The sequence below is a fragment of the Rattus norvegicus genome, chromosome 15 (genome assembly GCF_036323735.1).
Source record: "Rattus norvegicus strain BN/NHsdMcwi chromosome 15, GRCr8, whole genome shotgun sequence".
Classification (NCBI taxonomy): Eukaryota; Metazoa; Chordata; class Mammalia; order Rodentia; family Muridae; genus Rattus; species Rattus norvegicus.
In genome coordinates, this window is record NC_086033.1 from 44,251,096 (window position 1) to 44,266,664 (window position 15,569).

At 46.8% G+C, this 15,569-nt stretch overlaps 1 protein-coding gene across 2 annotated transcripts in view; it reads left to right on the forward strand.

Annotated features, from left to right (window-relative positions):
- The window catches only part of Ccdc25 (coiled-coil domain containing 25), a 32,391-nt gene extending 20,169 nt beyond the window's left edge, over nt 1-12,222 (forward strand). Inside the window, exons 6-9 of one of the 2 annotated variants that reach the window (NM_001108382.1) lie at nt 1,533-1,636; nt 1,804-2,006; nt 5,613-5,658; nt 10,777-12,218. In NM_001108382.1, coding sequence (NP_001101852.1) covers nt 1,533-1,636; nt 1,804-2,006; nt 5,613-5,658; nt 10,777-10,806 — 383 coding nt within the window. In that variant the 3' untranslated portion in view covers nt 10,807-12,218. Of the gene's footprint in view, nt 1-1,532; nt 1,637-1,803; nt 2,007-5,612; nt 5,659-10,776 lie in introns of both variants that reach the window. The other variant, XM_063274429.1, reaches the window with a different exon arrangement.
- Nucleotides 12,223-15,569: the final 3,347 nt, after the last annotated feature.

Consider the following 15,569-nt stretch of genomic DNA (forward strand, 5'->3'; position numbering starts at 1 on the left):
TTTAACTATACCAGGCTTAGCACCAGAGTCTTTAAATCACACGTTTTTCTCCTCCTCTCCCATGCTTTTCCTTCATTTAACATGTGAAGGTTTTGGGTCATTTGACTCTGTTGTCCTCCTTACCCATAAAATCTTACTTAGCTGATCTAGGTGGTCTGTGTGTGTCCTTATCTTCCAGGAACTCTTTGGGTGAGTCCAGTGTGCAGTGTGGGTTGGAAACAATCTCCTTATGTGTTTTAGGCAGTAGTTAAAAATACTGGGCTTGGTGCCTGTGTAATTCTAGCTAAGATTAAATCTAATCGGAAGCTGAAGGATGTTCCAAGGGTGGGGATGGCAGTATGAAGAGGGTTGAGAGAGGGAGATTTTAGGGGTGGGATGTAGATCTGGGTAGAAAGAGAGAAGAGGTTATAAATGAAGTTGGGAGGTGATCCAGAGCAAACACAGCTGATAACAGGCACTGGAGTTCGTGATTACACAAGGAGAGCTTGGCAGCCTTCCTTCGTGTAGCCTGGTGTCTTTAGTCTCAACCCAGGCAGCCTTAATTGCAGACCAGGTACATAGACTAAGAAGCTTAAAGTTTGCCACCTTCATAGTCAGCAGGTTGTTCTGAGAGAAGATGCTTTATTTTATGAGTAGAGTGGGATGTCTCAGATCTTCAGCTACTGAAGTAAAGAAGGAAACAAGCAAGCTGTTTGCTCTGTGCTTCAGCCTCTTCCACAGAGCCTTGTTCTTTCCCATGCCCCTGGCTTGCAGGTAAACCATGGTCCAAAGAGCTATAGACTCCTTATTCTTGGCTCGGTTTCTTCTTAATGTCCTTAGAGTTGATGAGTTCTAGAGAAAGCAGGGGAAGAGTCATGACATGGGATTATTCCCTTCCTTCCCCAGCACAGCAGAAAAGGAGCTAGGCCCCAGGTTCCACTCTTAATGAGTACCAGAGGACCACGCCGAGGACTAAAGAGAATGGTGAACATGCAGAGGACACTCAGCTGGCAGCTCTGTAGTTACCAAGTTCTCTCTTGCTCAGGACCGAGGGGACAGGCATTAAGCTTGCTGGTTTCTGCTAAATTGGCTCATTTTGGTTCAGACTCATAGGTTTTGTATAGGGGAAAAGGCTTCACTGTTAACCCAATAAGCCTTCCTAAACATGTTGATTTCCTCAGTGCCAGACGGGGTTAGTGAGTGATAGGCACTCCCCACTTGGTTGGGTATTGCCAGGCTGTGGCTAGTTAGCCATTACCGAGTCAAAGATTCATTCAAGAGTCTAAGGAAACTCAGTCCTTTTGTCTTGAAAACTATGTACATGGTAAGTTTGCATTCAATAATAGGGACTTTTTGGAGGTCATGGACCCTTGCTTTTTCTACTCCAATACTGTGGCATAATGTTCAACTTCCCACTCACCTTTGGTGCTTTGGGACATTGGAAGTGAGCTCTCCTTAAGCCTTGCCTGGGGTGGCTGATGTTTTGCTGTGGGTGAGGGCTGTGCTACTCAGTCTCATGTTTCCTGCCTGTTGAAGACAGTCTCTCTTGACAGGCTGCAAGATGAACAACGTTAATGTGGTTTACACGCCATGGTCTAACCTGAAGAAGACAGCTGACATGGATGTGGGGCAGATAGGCTTTCACAGGCAGAAGGATGTAAGTGTTCATACCCCTGCAGGAGGTGGGGCCTGACTCCAAGCTGGGTGTCCATGCTCCTTATGTGTGTTAAGTTGGGTGGCTAAAACCCTGGAAAGTCAAAGCCTTGCCCTCTTAGGGGAGAGAAATAATTACGGCTCAATACTTTCCTCTTACCTTCCTCAAAGGTAAAGATTGTGACAGTGGAGAAGAAAGTGAATGAAATCTTGAACCGATTAGAAAAGACCAAGTTGGAGAAGTTTCCGGACCTAGCAGCAGAGAAAGAAGGCAGAGACCGCGAAGAGAGGAATGAGAAGAAAGCCCAGATTCAGGAAATGAAAAGGAAAGAGAAAGAAGAAATGAAGAAGAAAAGGGAAATGGATGAGCTTAGGTACACTGGGCTGGGGCCTTGCTCTTCACTTGGGTTCTCCCCACGGGTTCTGAGGAGGAGGCCCCCTGGGCTGGAGGCCACATAGAAGCTTGGAGTGTTGACTGAGTTGTTTAAGGTGTTGTGTTTATGTGGTAAATCCCCCTGTTATAGAGGTGTTGGGTGTGAGTGAGCAAAATGACAGATTCTACTTCACCATAAGCCACCATGGGCCTGCCTCAGATGCCAGCTTATTCGTTGGGAAGGAAGAGGTATAGGCGTGTGTAGCCCTGTTCAGCTGGGCCGTTGGAACCATGATGTGCAGCCGAGCAACACAGAGCTGCTTTCAATGCCTTTCCTGCCTTTTGGAAATTGAGCGTAGTTAATGTGACAAGACCTGCTTCCGTCCCCTACAGTTTTAATGAGCAGTTAAACTACAGCGTGGCTCCTGAAATCCTAGTGAAGGTGGCCATAAGAACACTGACTGCATCCGTTTTTCTGTCACGTCATTTTCATTCAAACCACTACAACAGCTAATGCTTGGTTTTAGTTTGGAGTAGGGGGAAATTGAAGAAAATATGCCCTTCTGTTTTCTTCTCGTCTTTAACTATTTCATGTAGAAACATGGATGATTTATGTTAGAAACACAATATTACTTCATCTTGCCAAGGAGGAATGGCTGACACTTTTAGCATTTGCCTCTTGACTCACACTGATCTTGTAAGTGCTGCTTGCATGTCCTCACTCAGCAGCGACATTTCTCTTACCTGAATTTGTAAAAAGAACGTGAGTCTGAATAGCCGTAAGCATCCTGCTGAGAGTTTCAGCTAAGTGTGTCCTCTGACTCTTAAATCAACACATTGACAAAGTTCTGCTGAACTCTAGTTAATTCAGTTTATACAACATTCCTTCTGTCTTCTGACCTCCACGGGCTTGCTGCACTTACACACACATACACACAAGACATCATATTTTTTTTTAAGTTTCAAGCAAAGGTGATGAGGCTCTGAGTGGGTGAGTGAGTGGGTGGGTGGGTGAGTGAGTGGGTGAGTGGGTGGGTGAGTGGGTGAGTGGGTGGGTGAGTGGGTGGGTGAGTGGGTGAGTGAGTGGGTGGGTGAGTGAGTGGGTGAGTGAGTGAGTGAGTGGGTGAGTGAGTGGGTGAGTGAGTGGGTGAGTGAGTGGGTGAGTGAGTCGGTGAGTGAGTGGGTGAGTGAGTGGGTGAGTGAGTGGGTGGGTGAGTGAGTGGGTGAGTGAGTGGGTGAGTGAGTCAGTGAGTGAGTGTGTGAGTGAGTGGGTGAGTGAGTGGGTGAGTGAGTGGGTGAGTGAGTCAGTGAGTGAGTGGGTGAGTGAGTGAGTGGGTGAGTGAGTGAGTGGGTGAGTGAGTGGGTGGGTGGGTGAGTGAGTGGGTGGGTGAGTGAGTGGGTGGGTGAGTGAGTGAGTGAGTGGGTGAGTGGGTGAGTGAGTGAGTGAGTGGGTGGGTGAGTGAGTGGGTGAGTGAGTGGGTGAGTGGGTGGGTGAGTGAGTGGGTGAGTGAGTGAGTGGGTGAGTGAGTGGGTGAGTGGGTGAGTGAGTGAGTGGGTGAGTGGGTGGGTGAGTGGGTGGGTGAGTGGGTGAGTGAGTGGGTGGGTGAGTGAGTGGGTGAGTGAGTGAGTGAGTGGGTGAGTGAGTGGGTGAGTGAGTGGGTGAGTGAGTGGGTGAGTGAGTCGGTGAGTGAGTGGGTGAGTGAGTGGGTGAGTGAGTGGGTGGGTGAGTGAGTGGGTGAGTGAGTGGGTGAGTGAGTCAGTGAGTGAGTGTGTGAGTGAGTGGATGAGTGAGTGGGTGAGTGAGTGGGTGAGTGAGTCAGTGAGTGAGTGGGTGAGTGAGTGAGTGGGTGAGTGAGTGAGTGGGTGAGTGAGTGGGTGGGTGGGTGAGTGAGTGGGTGGGTGAGTGAGTGGGTGGGTGAGTGAGTGAGTGAGTGGGTGAGTGGGTGAGTGAGTGAGTGAGTGGGTGGGTGAGTGAGTGGGTGAGTGAGTGGGTGAGTGGGTGGGTGAGTGAGTGGGTGAGTGAGTGAGTGGGTGAGTGAGTGGGTGAGTGGGTGAGTGAGTGGGTAAGTGAGTGAGTGGGTGGGTGAGTGGGTGGGTGAGTGAGTGAGTGGGTGAGTGAGTGGGTGAGTGGGTGAGTGAGTGAGTGAGTGGGTGAGTGAGTGGGTGAGTGAGTGGGTGGGTGAGTGAGTGAGTGAGTGGGTGAGTGAGTGGGTGAGTGAGTGAGTGGGTGAGTGAGTGGGTGAGTGAGTGAGTGGGTGAGTGAGTGAGTGGGTGGGTGAGTGAGTGAGTGAGTGGGTGAGTGAGTGGGTGAGTGAGTGAGTGGGTGAGTGAGTGGGTAAGTGAGTGAGTGGGTGAGTGAGTGAGTGGGTGAGTGAGTGGGTGAGTGGGTGAGTGAGTCAGTGAGTGAGTGGGTGAGTGAGTGAGTGAGTGGGTGGGTGAGTGAGTGAGTGGGTGGGTGGGTGAGTGGGTGAGTGAGTGGGTGAGTGAGTGAGTGGGTGAGTGAGTGGGTGAGTGAGTGGGTGGGTGAGTGAGTGAGTGAGTGGGTGGGTGAGTGGGTGGGTGGGTGAGTGAGTGGGTGAGTGAGTGAGTGGGTGAGTGAGTGAGTGGGTGAGTGAGTGGATGAGTGGGTGAGTGAGTGGGTGAGTGAGTGGGTGAGTGAGTGAGTGGGTGAGTGAGTGAGTGGGTGGGTGAGTGGGTGAGTGAGTGAGTGGGTGAGTGAGTGAGTGAGTGGGTGAGTGGGTGGGGTGAGTGGGTGAGTGAGTGAGTGGATGAGTGAGTGAGTGGGTGAGTGGGTGATTGAGTGAGTGGGTGGGTGAGTGAGTGGGTGAGTGGGTGAATGAGTGAGTGGGTGAGTGAGTGAGTGAGTGTTTTTGAGACAGCATGTCTCTGCAGCCTGGCCTGACCAGGAATTCACCGTGTACTCTAGGCTGACCTCACACTTGTGGCAGTCTCCTGCCGCAGTCTTCTGAGTAGTAGTTTTGCAGGCATGGGCCCAGCTGACAGGCATGAACCCAGCTGGCAGCATACGTTTTAGTAAGAGCTCTTTGCCTACTAAAGATTGTAAGGTGGATTATAGAGGGACCCAGAGGCAGTGGAGACAGAAGTTCAGTGACTGGCAGGGGTCCAGACCATGGACGATGAAGCTTGGACTCAGTGAGAGGGAAATTCACTGGTAAAGTTGTAGGACTTGGTTTGATGGTATTTGGGTTGAGGGGCAAAGCTCAGAATGGCTCCTGGGTTTGAAATGGAGAGGACTGTGATGCTGTTCTAGGCAACAGGAGAACTAAGTGCATTTGTTTCCATAGAGAAATAGATTTTGAGTTGGATATAGACCAAAAGTCTGGGACTGCCTTTTAGGAATCACCAAAGGTGTTGGGGCAGTTGGGTTAATAGGGGGCACAGAGAAAATGTGGCCTTCAGAAAGGTACAGTCATGTGCTGCTTTCTTTAGAGTGGGAACACTTAGCCCACTGAGCCTTCCACCACCGTGGTGACCATCTGTGAAATGTTTGTTGACACAGTGCCCTCATTTGGGTTTTAGGTTGCTAGCCGCCCACAAAATGCTTATTGAGAAATAGCCTCAATATGACTATTTTCTTTTCTTCTAGGAGCTACTCATCACTAATGAAGGTTGAGAATATGTCCTCAAATCAAGTAAGTTTCTTGCTCTAATGTTGTGCCTTGAAATATTTCACAGAGAGTCTTTGGTAGTTGAGTTATTGGTTCTTGTAGTGTTTCAGATTGCTCACCGTGATTGGCAGCTGGTACTCAGAGGAGGTCGAATGGGTGCGGGGGTAGGGCAGTGTCTGCCCTGTGGTCTTGTGTTTGCTTTTGTACAGGTCACTTTAAAGAAAGGGTCTGATCCCTCACCTGCTGTGAAGGGCAGGCCCACTAGTATTAAAAGGTGTATCAACCAATCAGCTTTCTCTTACTCTAGCACAATACCAAGATAATCAATTTAGGAAGAAAGGAGCTTTATTTTGACTTGGGATTTTAGAGGTTTGGGGTATGGTCCATTGCCCTGCTGCTTTGGGTCCAGTGTTAGCGTTGTGATGGGAACACAGGACGTGGCAAGCTGCTCATCTTCCATCGGCAGAGAAGCAGAGAGGTGAGGGGAAGGCAGGAGTCCCAGCATCTGTGAAAGACATGCCTTGGGTACCTGACTTTCTTCACACTGGACACCACTTCACCCTGATGGAGCACGGGCTAGAGACCAGGCCTTTAGCACATGGCCTTTGGGGACATTTCCAGACCCAAACTATGGCACAGCACTGTAGTTCAATTCTTTTCTCCTTTCTAATTTCCTGTTACTATTTCCAGGCTTTGCAAAAACAAAACGAAAAGGAAGTTAGTAAGTTTTCATTTATTAATATCTTCTACTAATGGTGCTATAAATGTCACAATATAGTTAAACAGAGTCAGAATTGCCCCTTTAAATTAGAAATAAATGTACCAAATACAGAGACCGTGTGTAACAGCCTGACACCAGCACTGATTCTTTTCTTACTCGTTAGGACCTGGAATAAGTGTTGACATGTTTCGGGATTTTGTTTTGTTTTTGAGACAGGTTTTCCCTTTGCTGCTCAGGCTGTCACAAAGCTCCCCTTACCCAGTCACCCTCAGACTCAGTCTCCTGCCTCCGTGCCCCAGTGCTAGGACTACAAGCAGGCACCGCACACTTGGCTCAGGCTCTCTCAATGTGGCTTTAAATGTATGCTTTCATTGTATTGTCAGATATGCTAGACATGAATTGCAAATGCTGTTTAAATGAAAATTAAGTTTGGAGCCTGTGTGGCCATATGAGCTTTGTGTGGCCGGCGGCTACTATTTCAGCTCAGATAAAGAACCTGCCATCACTACAGAAAGCTCAGTTTCCTGCCTAAGGTTATCTACTCAAACTCCATGTTAAGTGCATGATTGGAGTCAGTAGGATTTTAGACGTTGCTTATGTCCAGTACCTGTCCAAGAACAGGAAAGAACAGATCTTTACTACCATGTCTGTGAAGAACTAAATTTTTGAGGCTCCTTTATGAATCAAGATATGACTGTATAAATTATTTCTGAAAATTTCCAAAATAGCACTGTGCACATCAGGACTGAATGTGAAGTCAGGAGATTTAAACTGTCACTGGATTGAGCCTACTATATTTTTAGCCTTTTTAGAGGGATTATTGCACAGTGTAGAGACATTACCTCATGAGGTTGTTGTAACCTGTAAACAAGGGTGTGTGCCCTGATGCTAACTTGGCCATGTCATAGGTAATTGTCATTAGTCCTTACTTGGAGCCCTGAGTTTGTTTTGCCCTCGGCATATTATTCTTGGCCTTCCAGAAACTCAGAACATTTTAACCTTAGCAGAGGCCTGTGATAGATTCCAAGTCAAATTCAGTAAAAACTAATGCTCCTGTCTCTGTTGTGCCAACTGAAAACTTTGAAACTTTATTTTGAAATCTGGCCTGTGTTTCAACCTTGTACCTGTTGTTCCCTATGTGCATCTTTAAGAGCTTACATATTCTTCTAGAATTGAAACACATACATGTGCATGCACACATACTCATATGTATACATGTGCATGTACACACACATACATTCACACACACCATCTTTTGAAATTTTTGAGGCATTGGTTCCAAGGCCCTACGAATACTAAAATCTAAAATCTGTAGGTGCTCAAAACCCTCATGAAATGGAAAAGTAGTCTCATGTAACTCATGTTTTAACTCCCCAATAATATTCTGAGTATTATCACTTACACCAAACAGTGTAAATGCAGGTGTAGATAGCTGTCACACTGTAGTGCTTAGGAAATGATGACAAGAAAAAGGCCAGTGCCTGTGTGTGGGATTCCTAAGTGCTCTCTATGTTTGGTCGGATCTGCAGACATAGACCCCACCAATGCAGAGGACCAGCCATGCATGTGTATGCAAATAACTGTCATTAAGAGTCCCAAGACTACAGCGTTTGATGTGAGACAAATGCTCCCCCAACTCCTGCTCCATTACTCGATGCCCTGGGTGAGGTGCTCGAATGGAAAGGCTTCAGTCTCCTGGGAACATTTTCTGTTCCGTTAGCATCTTGTATTGTACAACCTAATTTGTAGTGTGATCACTTGATCTCCATTCAGAGGTTGATGCTTATGTGAGAGAGGACTGTGCAAGCTCATCAGGAAGAGTCCTGGTCTCTGTCTGAGCTAGGTGTTCATCAGAATTTTTAGTTTTCCACTTAGCATAACCTCTTTGATCTGTAATTTTTAGTCCTTTTTTAATGTGTGTGTGGAGGCAGAGATAGTTGCTATTACATTCCTCCTGCTCATCAGCTAGCACTGGGTGACAAGAGGCCCATCTGTAAGCTGAGTAATAGAGGGACTGGGAATCTGAAATGTGATAGTTGTCCAAGGACATTCCCGGATCTCAGACACATAGTTAAACATTCTTGTGGTGCCCGAACACCTGCCCTTGGGCAGTGTGAACTGCCCAATCCACATCCAATGAGTAGCCCCTCTAGGAGAGTGTGCACTGTCACACATCCAATGAGTAGCCCCTGTAGGGCAGTGTGAACTGTCACACATCCAGTGAGTAGCCCCTGTAGGGCAGTGTGAACTGTCACACATCCAGTGAGTAGCCCCTGTAGGGAGTGTGCACTGTCATACATCCAGTGAGTAGCCCCTGTAGGGCAGTGTGAACTGTCACACATCCAGTTAGTAGCCCCTGTAGGGCAGTGTGAACTGTCACACATCCAGTTAGTAGCCCCTGTAGGGGAGTGTGCACTGTCACACATCCAGTTAGTAGCCCCTGTAGGGACTGTGCTCTGTCACACATCCAGTGAGTAGCCCCTGTAGGGAGTGTGCACTGTCATATGTCCAATGAGTGGCCCCTGTAGGGCAGTGTGAACTGTCATACATCCAGTGAATAGCCCATGTAGGGGAGCGTGCACTGTCATATGTCCAATGAGTAGCTCCTGAAGGGAGTGTGAACTGTCACACATCCAGTGAGTAGCCCCTGTAGGGGAGCGTGCACTGTCATATGTCCAATGAGTAGCTCCTGAAGGGAGTGTGAACTGTCACACATCCAGTGAGTAGCCCCTGTAGGGGAGCGTGCACTGTCTTTGTTACCAGCTGGGTGACCTTACAGAATTGTTTGTCCTTGTTGGCTGGGTAAAGAAGCTGGCGTTGGATGTCTCTGACGCTGCTCCTGAAGTTTAGGCCTCTGAGGCAGTCAGTCCTACTACTGGGACAAAACACAAATAATTGAGCCAAGTTTCCCATTGTTCTGATTCTTGTGCTAATAAAAGAGAAGCACATGGATTGGAGGCATGGCTCTGCAGTAAGCAGAGCTTTCTGCTCTTCCAGTAGACCTGGGTTCTGTTCCTGGCACCCACACGGCAGCTTACATCTCCTAAGACTCCAGTTGTAGGGGATCCAGTTCCCACTCCTGACTTCCCAAGAGTTTTTGCATGCATATGGTACATGTACACATACACTAAAATAAACGTATTTTTAAATAATCTAATTTAATTTATTATTTTGTATAGGTGTTTGGTGTGCATGTATAGTGGTGCAGCACATGCATGCAGTGCCCTAGAGGCTAGAAGATGTTGGATCCCCTTGACTGGGATTATGGATGGTTACAAGCCAACATACATGTTCTGGGCGAGCCTGGGTCTTCTGCATGAATAACAAGTGCTTTAACCACTGTACCATCTTTCCAACTCCTAAAATAAGTATTTTTTAAGAAGAGGGGGAAGAGGAGCAGCAGTAGGAGAGAGAGAGAGAGAGAGAGAGAGAGAGAGAGAACGCTCTCTCATGGAATGAAGCCAGAAAAAAAACAGCCTTTATAGAAACTGCGTTTTCTACTCTCACCTGTCTTCCTACCATTTTCAACAAGGGTCCTTAAAAGAAAAAGAAACCTAAGTCCGAGCCCTGCCTCTGGCGTACTGGTGTTGAGCAGTAACGGATAGCAATGGAACTAGTGCAGTGGCTACTGCTACACAAGCCAGCCACGTGCCAGTGTCTGAAGAAAGGCACCTGGGGCTGTCAGCCACGCAGTAAGATTGCCCTTTACCCATGTGCTGTCGGGTAGGAGAGGCCAAGCTGACTAGCTTGAATACTGGCCCACATTTGGCGTCTTAAGGACTTTGCCTATTAAAAGGAAGGAAAGCAGTCAGCTTTCATGTGAAATCACAAATCTAGGAAAACCAGGAGGTCCAAAATACTGAGATTTAGGGCCACAAATATTTTATATATGGTAGTGTTGTTGGCATAAGGAAGCAAGTTACTGTTCATATGGTGTACTTGTATACTTGTGGAGGATTGGTCCTTTCCTAAAATTGTGTGTGTGTGTGTGTGTGTGTGTGTGTGTGTGTGTGTGTTTCATGATCTGATATGACATAAACTATGTTCAGAGAGTAAGGTCACTCCAGGAGAACAGGTTCCATAACGCTCTCTCAGTTACTATTTAAAAGTTCAGGATTTATGCTAAATGATTAGCTATTCACTACGCCTCTGCAGTTACAGTTTCTTGTACTTATTCTTGTCCCATCTACTTGGAAGTTAAAGTAACTTGAGGAGGTTGAGGAACTTGGAGGCTATATTCCTTGGTCATACAAGAGCTAATGACAGCAGACATTGGTGAGCTCAGTCATCTTCCTGCTAACTTTCTACACCCCTGCACCCTGAGATTAGGACTGAGAGCGGGCTGCGGGTTAGCATGATTGTGGCTGTAAAGAACTGTCTGGTGGGCTCAAGGCCTTCACACTCTCTTTCGTCTCCTGCAGGATGGTAACGATTCTGACGAGTTCATGTGAACTGAGCAAAGGACCCTGGGAAGACACGAGTGTGCAGACCACTACAGAGCTTCTGATCTCATCTGGGTTCTGAGTACAGAGACCAAGCAGCCAGCCACACTCTACCTTCATTCTACATGGACATCATTGTGTTTGGAGTTAAAAACAGTCATCTTTCTGCTGATGAAAAGAACAGATGTATAATATAGTTGAACTTGAAGAAAGTTTAGGAAAAGGAGACTATTTTTGGCAGAACATACGTCAGTACCTCATGAAGGCTGACTGCCTTTGCTTTTGAGATAGACATTTGAGCAGACCGACTCTGGAAAGTGTTTCTGTGGCTGTGGTCTGTCCTGGAAATATGTCATGAAATGCGTTAACTATTTTTAAAATACCTACTTCTCTGAAGAGGACTGCTGGGTTTCTCAGGCTGGGCCCTCCTGACGATGGTTTACTGACTAGAAGGAAGGCTCCGGGTTGAGGGCAGCAGTACTTACCTAACTGGGATTTCTCTTGCTGGCGTCAGAGTAGCTGGCCCAGCTCTTAGCTTCTTCTAAGGGTTATGTTCTCACTCCTCTGAGGTGAGGGCCCCATCTAGCATTGTAGTTACACAGTTGATCTTAACCAAGCTTTAGGAACTCATCACCCAAAATCACAAGTGATCCTAGCCACAGATGTGACAACTGGAGTCTGAAGCCATTTGTGTGTGTGGAGGGGGACAGGAAAGGGTGCTCTACTAGTTGTGAGAGTGACGCAGATTGCCTCATAATTGTCTTGACTGTATCATGAAACAAAAGTCCACCGTGGATTGCAAGCTTCAGAAAGAATCAAACATTTTTCCTAGCCAGCCAAGGCATCTGTTTCCTTACTTTGGAATAATATTTATGTTGAATTGTAAGCCCACAGTTGTAGGCTCAGTGACTTCACATGTAACATTGGTACTGGTCTAAGCCACCTGCTATCCAGTAGATACCTTTTTGCTACAGTGTTTAAGGGAACCCCTGTAGAGATTCAACAGAGCAGTGAGAGAGGAGAGAGCATAGCCGGCAGGGTAGTGAGTGGCATGCAGATCCATATTCTAGCCCACCACACAGTGCCCACAGCTCAGGGGTGCTGAGCCAGCAGAAATGATTTCTTCAGCAAATGTACACCAGCTGTCATCACTGACGTATGACAAAACCAGACTGATGATCCCTGGTATTTCAAGTTGAGTATGAGTTGAACTGGAAAATTCTCTGAGGCATAACTTGTTAGCCAATTTGAGGGGTATGAAAATCAGCACCAGAAATCAGTGTGCGCACGTGTGTGTGTGTGTGTGTGTGTGTGTGTGTGTGTGTGTGTGTGTGTGTGTGTGTGTGAGAGAGAGAGAGAGAGAGAGAGCTTTAGACGAGTTCTGTGATTTAAAAAATTATAATAAAGTATCATTTTTATCAGAAAGGACATTGATATATGAAATCTTAAAGCTTGTTTTCTATAAGAGCAGCATCCACCTCCAGGCTGGTTTGAGGCTAATTGTGCTGTAAAAGCTCATTTATCATAGGTTCCTTCTGTGAACTCGAGGTCTTCTGCATTTGAAGTAAGCATTGGACCACAGCCCCATTTTCCTCAGGCTCTGCCATGGGGTCTGCAAGGGTGGCCTCCTTTTGTCAGATCTGAGCATGGAGAAGTTTGAACTGAAGGGAGGCCTGCACAGTCCCACAAGCCCTCCTGCCTAACTCTGCAGGCATTCCCTTAATGCTTCTTCAGCTCCTTTAGTTCTTGGCTACAGACACCTCAGTGGGAGGCTTTGCTGCCAGCATTGGCTGTGTCCCTCGGCCTCTGCATCTACAGGACCCTGGACTCACATAGGGGAGCTTTTGAAGATTGTCCCTTCAACTTCAGGTGCTCAGCTTACATTTGAGGGTAAGTAGTTCAGAGCTCAGCTCACAGGTTTAACATCTGGGCCTCTGCTGAGTTCTCAGGGTTGAAAACCTGGCTCTCACCCCTCACCTTTTTAGCTGTTCCGTGCCTAAAGCTACTCCCCCTTCCCCTCCCCACCTCTCTGCCCCTGTTTTGTTTTTCCAGTTCAGTTGGTCTCAGGGAAAAGCAGAGACCTGTTCTTTTAAGGACATAGTTCAGGAATCAGACTGCCATCATCAAAGCCATTTGTTTTTGCTGCTGGCTTTTGTCCTAAGTGTTTGATAAGGAAGTTCCAGATTGTTCTATGCTTATGAATTACCCCTTTGATCACTTCTGTGTGTGAGACCCCTGCAATCTCTTTCCAGTTTCCTGGCTGTGCCCTCTGCAGAGGAGGCCTGCTTAAGTACTCAATTAACTTCACAAGTTGCTGTTGGCATGTCTAGGTAAATTTAGCTCTCTCATTTCTTACCGTTGGTGTGAGGTCAGATGCCTGGGCAAGGCAGCTTTGACCAGTGCTTCTATTTACCAAATCGACAAGGTTTTAGCATCAACAGGGTAGGTGAGGGCTTTAGTTGAACCCATCTGGGACCTTTTTGAAAGTGTAGATCCTAGAGAGCTTTTAGTCGTTCCTTGTCAGTGGTCCTGTCCCCTAGCATCCCCAGGAAGAAGTACTGTAAGCCACACAGCGAGACTCCAACCTACAGCTAAACACAAAGCCAGACCAGCCCTGTGTGTAGGGGCTCTTGTTTCTCCAAGGTGGGACCCTTTAAGGGGAAAACTGAGCAGGGTGGCAAAATGGAGAAGTAATAGTCTTCCAGCGTGTCCTTGGCCGGGATACTGCTCTGCTTTTTCTTTGAATGCAGTTTGTGAATAGAATCCCAAAGTTGAAAATGGTCATATTAGAGTAGATGGGTGACTTTGCAGTTTCAAAGTAAAGCACCAAACAAGCTATAATCAGAAGTTGTAAAGTTAGAAGCTTAGATTCCAGACCTAATATCAGCCTCCACACGCCTAGTCCAGCTTTTGCCCAAGCAAGTTCTCAAAAGCGGTCAGTGCTGGTCGGTGCTTAGGGAGTGCTCCTTGCGAGGCACCTGAGGGCCCAGCATAGGCAAGATTCCACCTGCATCCTGTATTTCTGTCGTGAGACAGTCAACCACGGACACGGAGTTCTGGAGGTGTTTTCTGTAAAACACAACAAAACCTTATCGTTTAAGTAGAGCTATGTGTGTGTGCAGGATTTCTTGTTTGTCTTCTAGGGCTCAGCCTCTATAGTGGGATATGCACAGTGATTTTAAGAGGGTCAGAAAGAGAATCCTCAGCATGTGACCAGTGATACCTTTCAGTTACTTCTGGGCCTGAGCAGAGGGAAAGGGGCAAATCAAAGGTGAATGTCACCCAAGAGTCCCAGAACCAGAAGCAATATAAAATAATGATAAAAACACTAACATCTGCAATTTGATTCCCTGTCTACTTCAAATTCTTAACTGCTCTGCCTGAACTTTGGGCTGGTAATGTTTGTTCTCTGTTGCTATAATCTGACTTGAAGCTGGATAATTTATATGCAAAAGATTTACGTGGTTTTGATGTTGGTGGCGAGGCCAGGTACCATGGTGCTAGCATCCCAGCAAGGGCCCTCTTCATTGCATCATAACAGAGAAGAGGAAGGAAAATGGCTGCATGCAGAAGGGAAGCAGGGCATAGGGTCAGGGCGAGCTTTATGACACTCTTGGGAGAAACTCCTGTGAGACCCATCAATCCATCATGCCTCCTCGTAGAACTTCAGCAGTATGTCATGGAGCAAGCTTCCAGCACATGAACTTGTAGTGGGCAACCCCAGTAGCTGGAATGAAGCTACAAATGTGAAGACTTTCTGGATGGTTTCCCTGGCGACCAGAGGGCTCCGGGTTCACATTGTTGATTCACAATTCACATTTCACTCCTTCATCACAGCATACACTTTATTGTTACTATGTGTTTATAGAAAGACAGGGTTTTCTTCTCTCAGCCAGGAAAGTATTTGAATTCTTTTTTTTAAAATATACTTTAATTTATTCTTAGTGAATTTCATACATGCATGTAATTTTTATTTCAGTCATACTCACCCTCCACTTCTCCAAGTCCTCCCAGATGCCCTCCCATGTCCACTTTCCAACTTCATGTCCTTAAAAAAATATAGTTCACCACTTTTGCCCGTATCTGCATGGGTGTGGCTGGGCTTATCTGCAGGAGCATGGTCTTTAGGACCACACTCCTAAAGAAAAATGGCTTGCCCTCTCCTAGCAACCACCAACTGTCAGTAACTCTTCAGTTAGGGGTGGAGGCTCCCTCGCACACCGCTTCATACTGACATGGGTTACTTTCTGCCTTTCTGACTTCAGAGCTGCATGAACTGTTAGAACTCTGGTGTTTTTCCCCCCACAAAAGTTATGACTGGATTGCACCCCAACCACACAACACAAGATAAGACCTTACTGTGGACATGCTCTGCCTGGTCCTGACTCAGCATCTTCTACATATGTGACAGCCACAGAATGGCAGCCCTTGGAAATAATTGTTCATTCAGGAAAGCCATGTAGCTTTCCCTGGTTCTCAGACCTGGTGGCTAGGTGTTAATATTTAAAGCTGAAAAAAAAAAAAAAGAATTCTCCAAAGTCAGTATTGTGCTCCCTTCTTACATCTGGCCCTGGAGTTGGGGGATAAAAGCACTTTGTCACACAGGCCAGATGATGTGAGTTTATATTCAGAGCCTATGCAAAACAACAGGAAAAGGACACAGTAACAAGCATCAGTAATCCTAGTGTCCCCAAGTGAAATGAGAGAGACAGCAAACTCATGGTCAGCCAGCCAGCTGTACCACCCAACAGCAGAAACAGCAAGAGAGATCC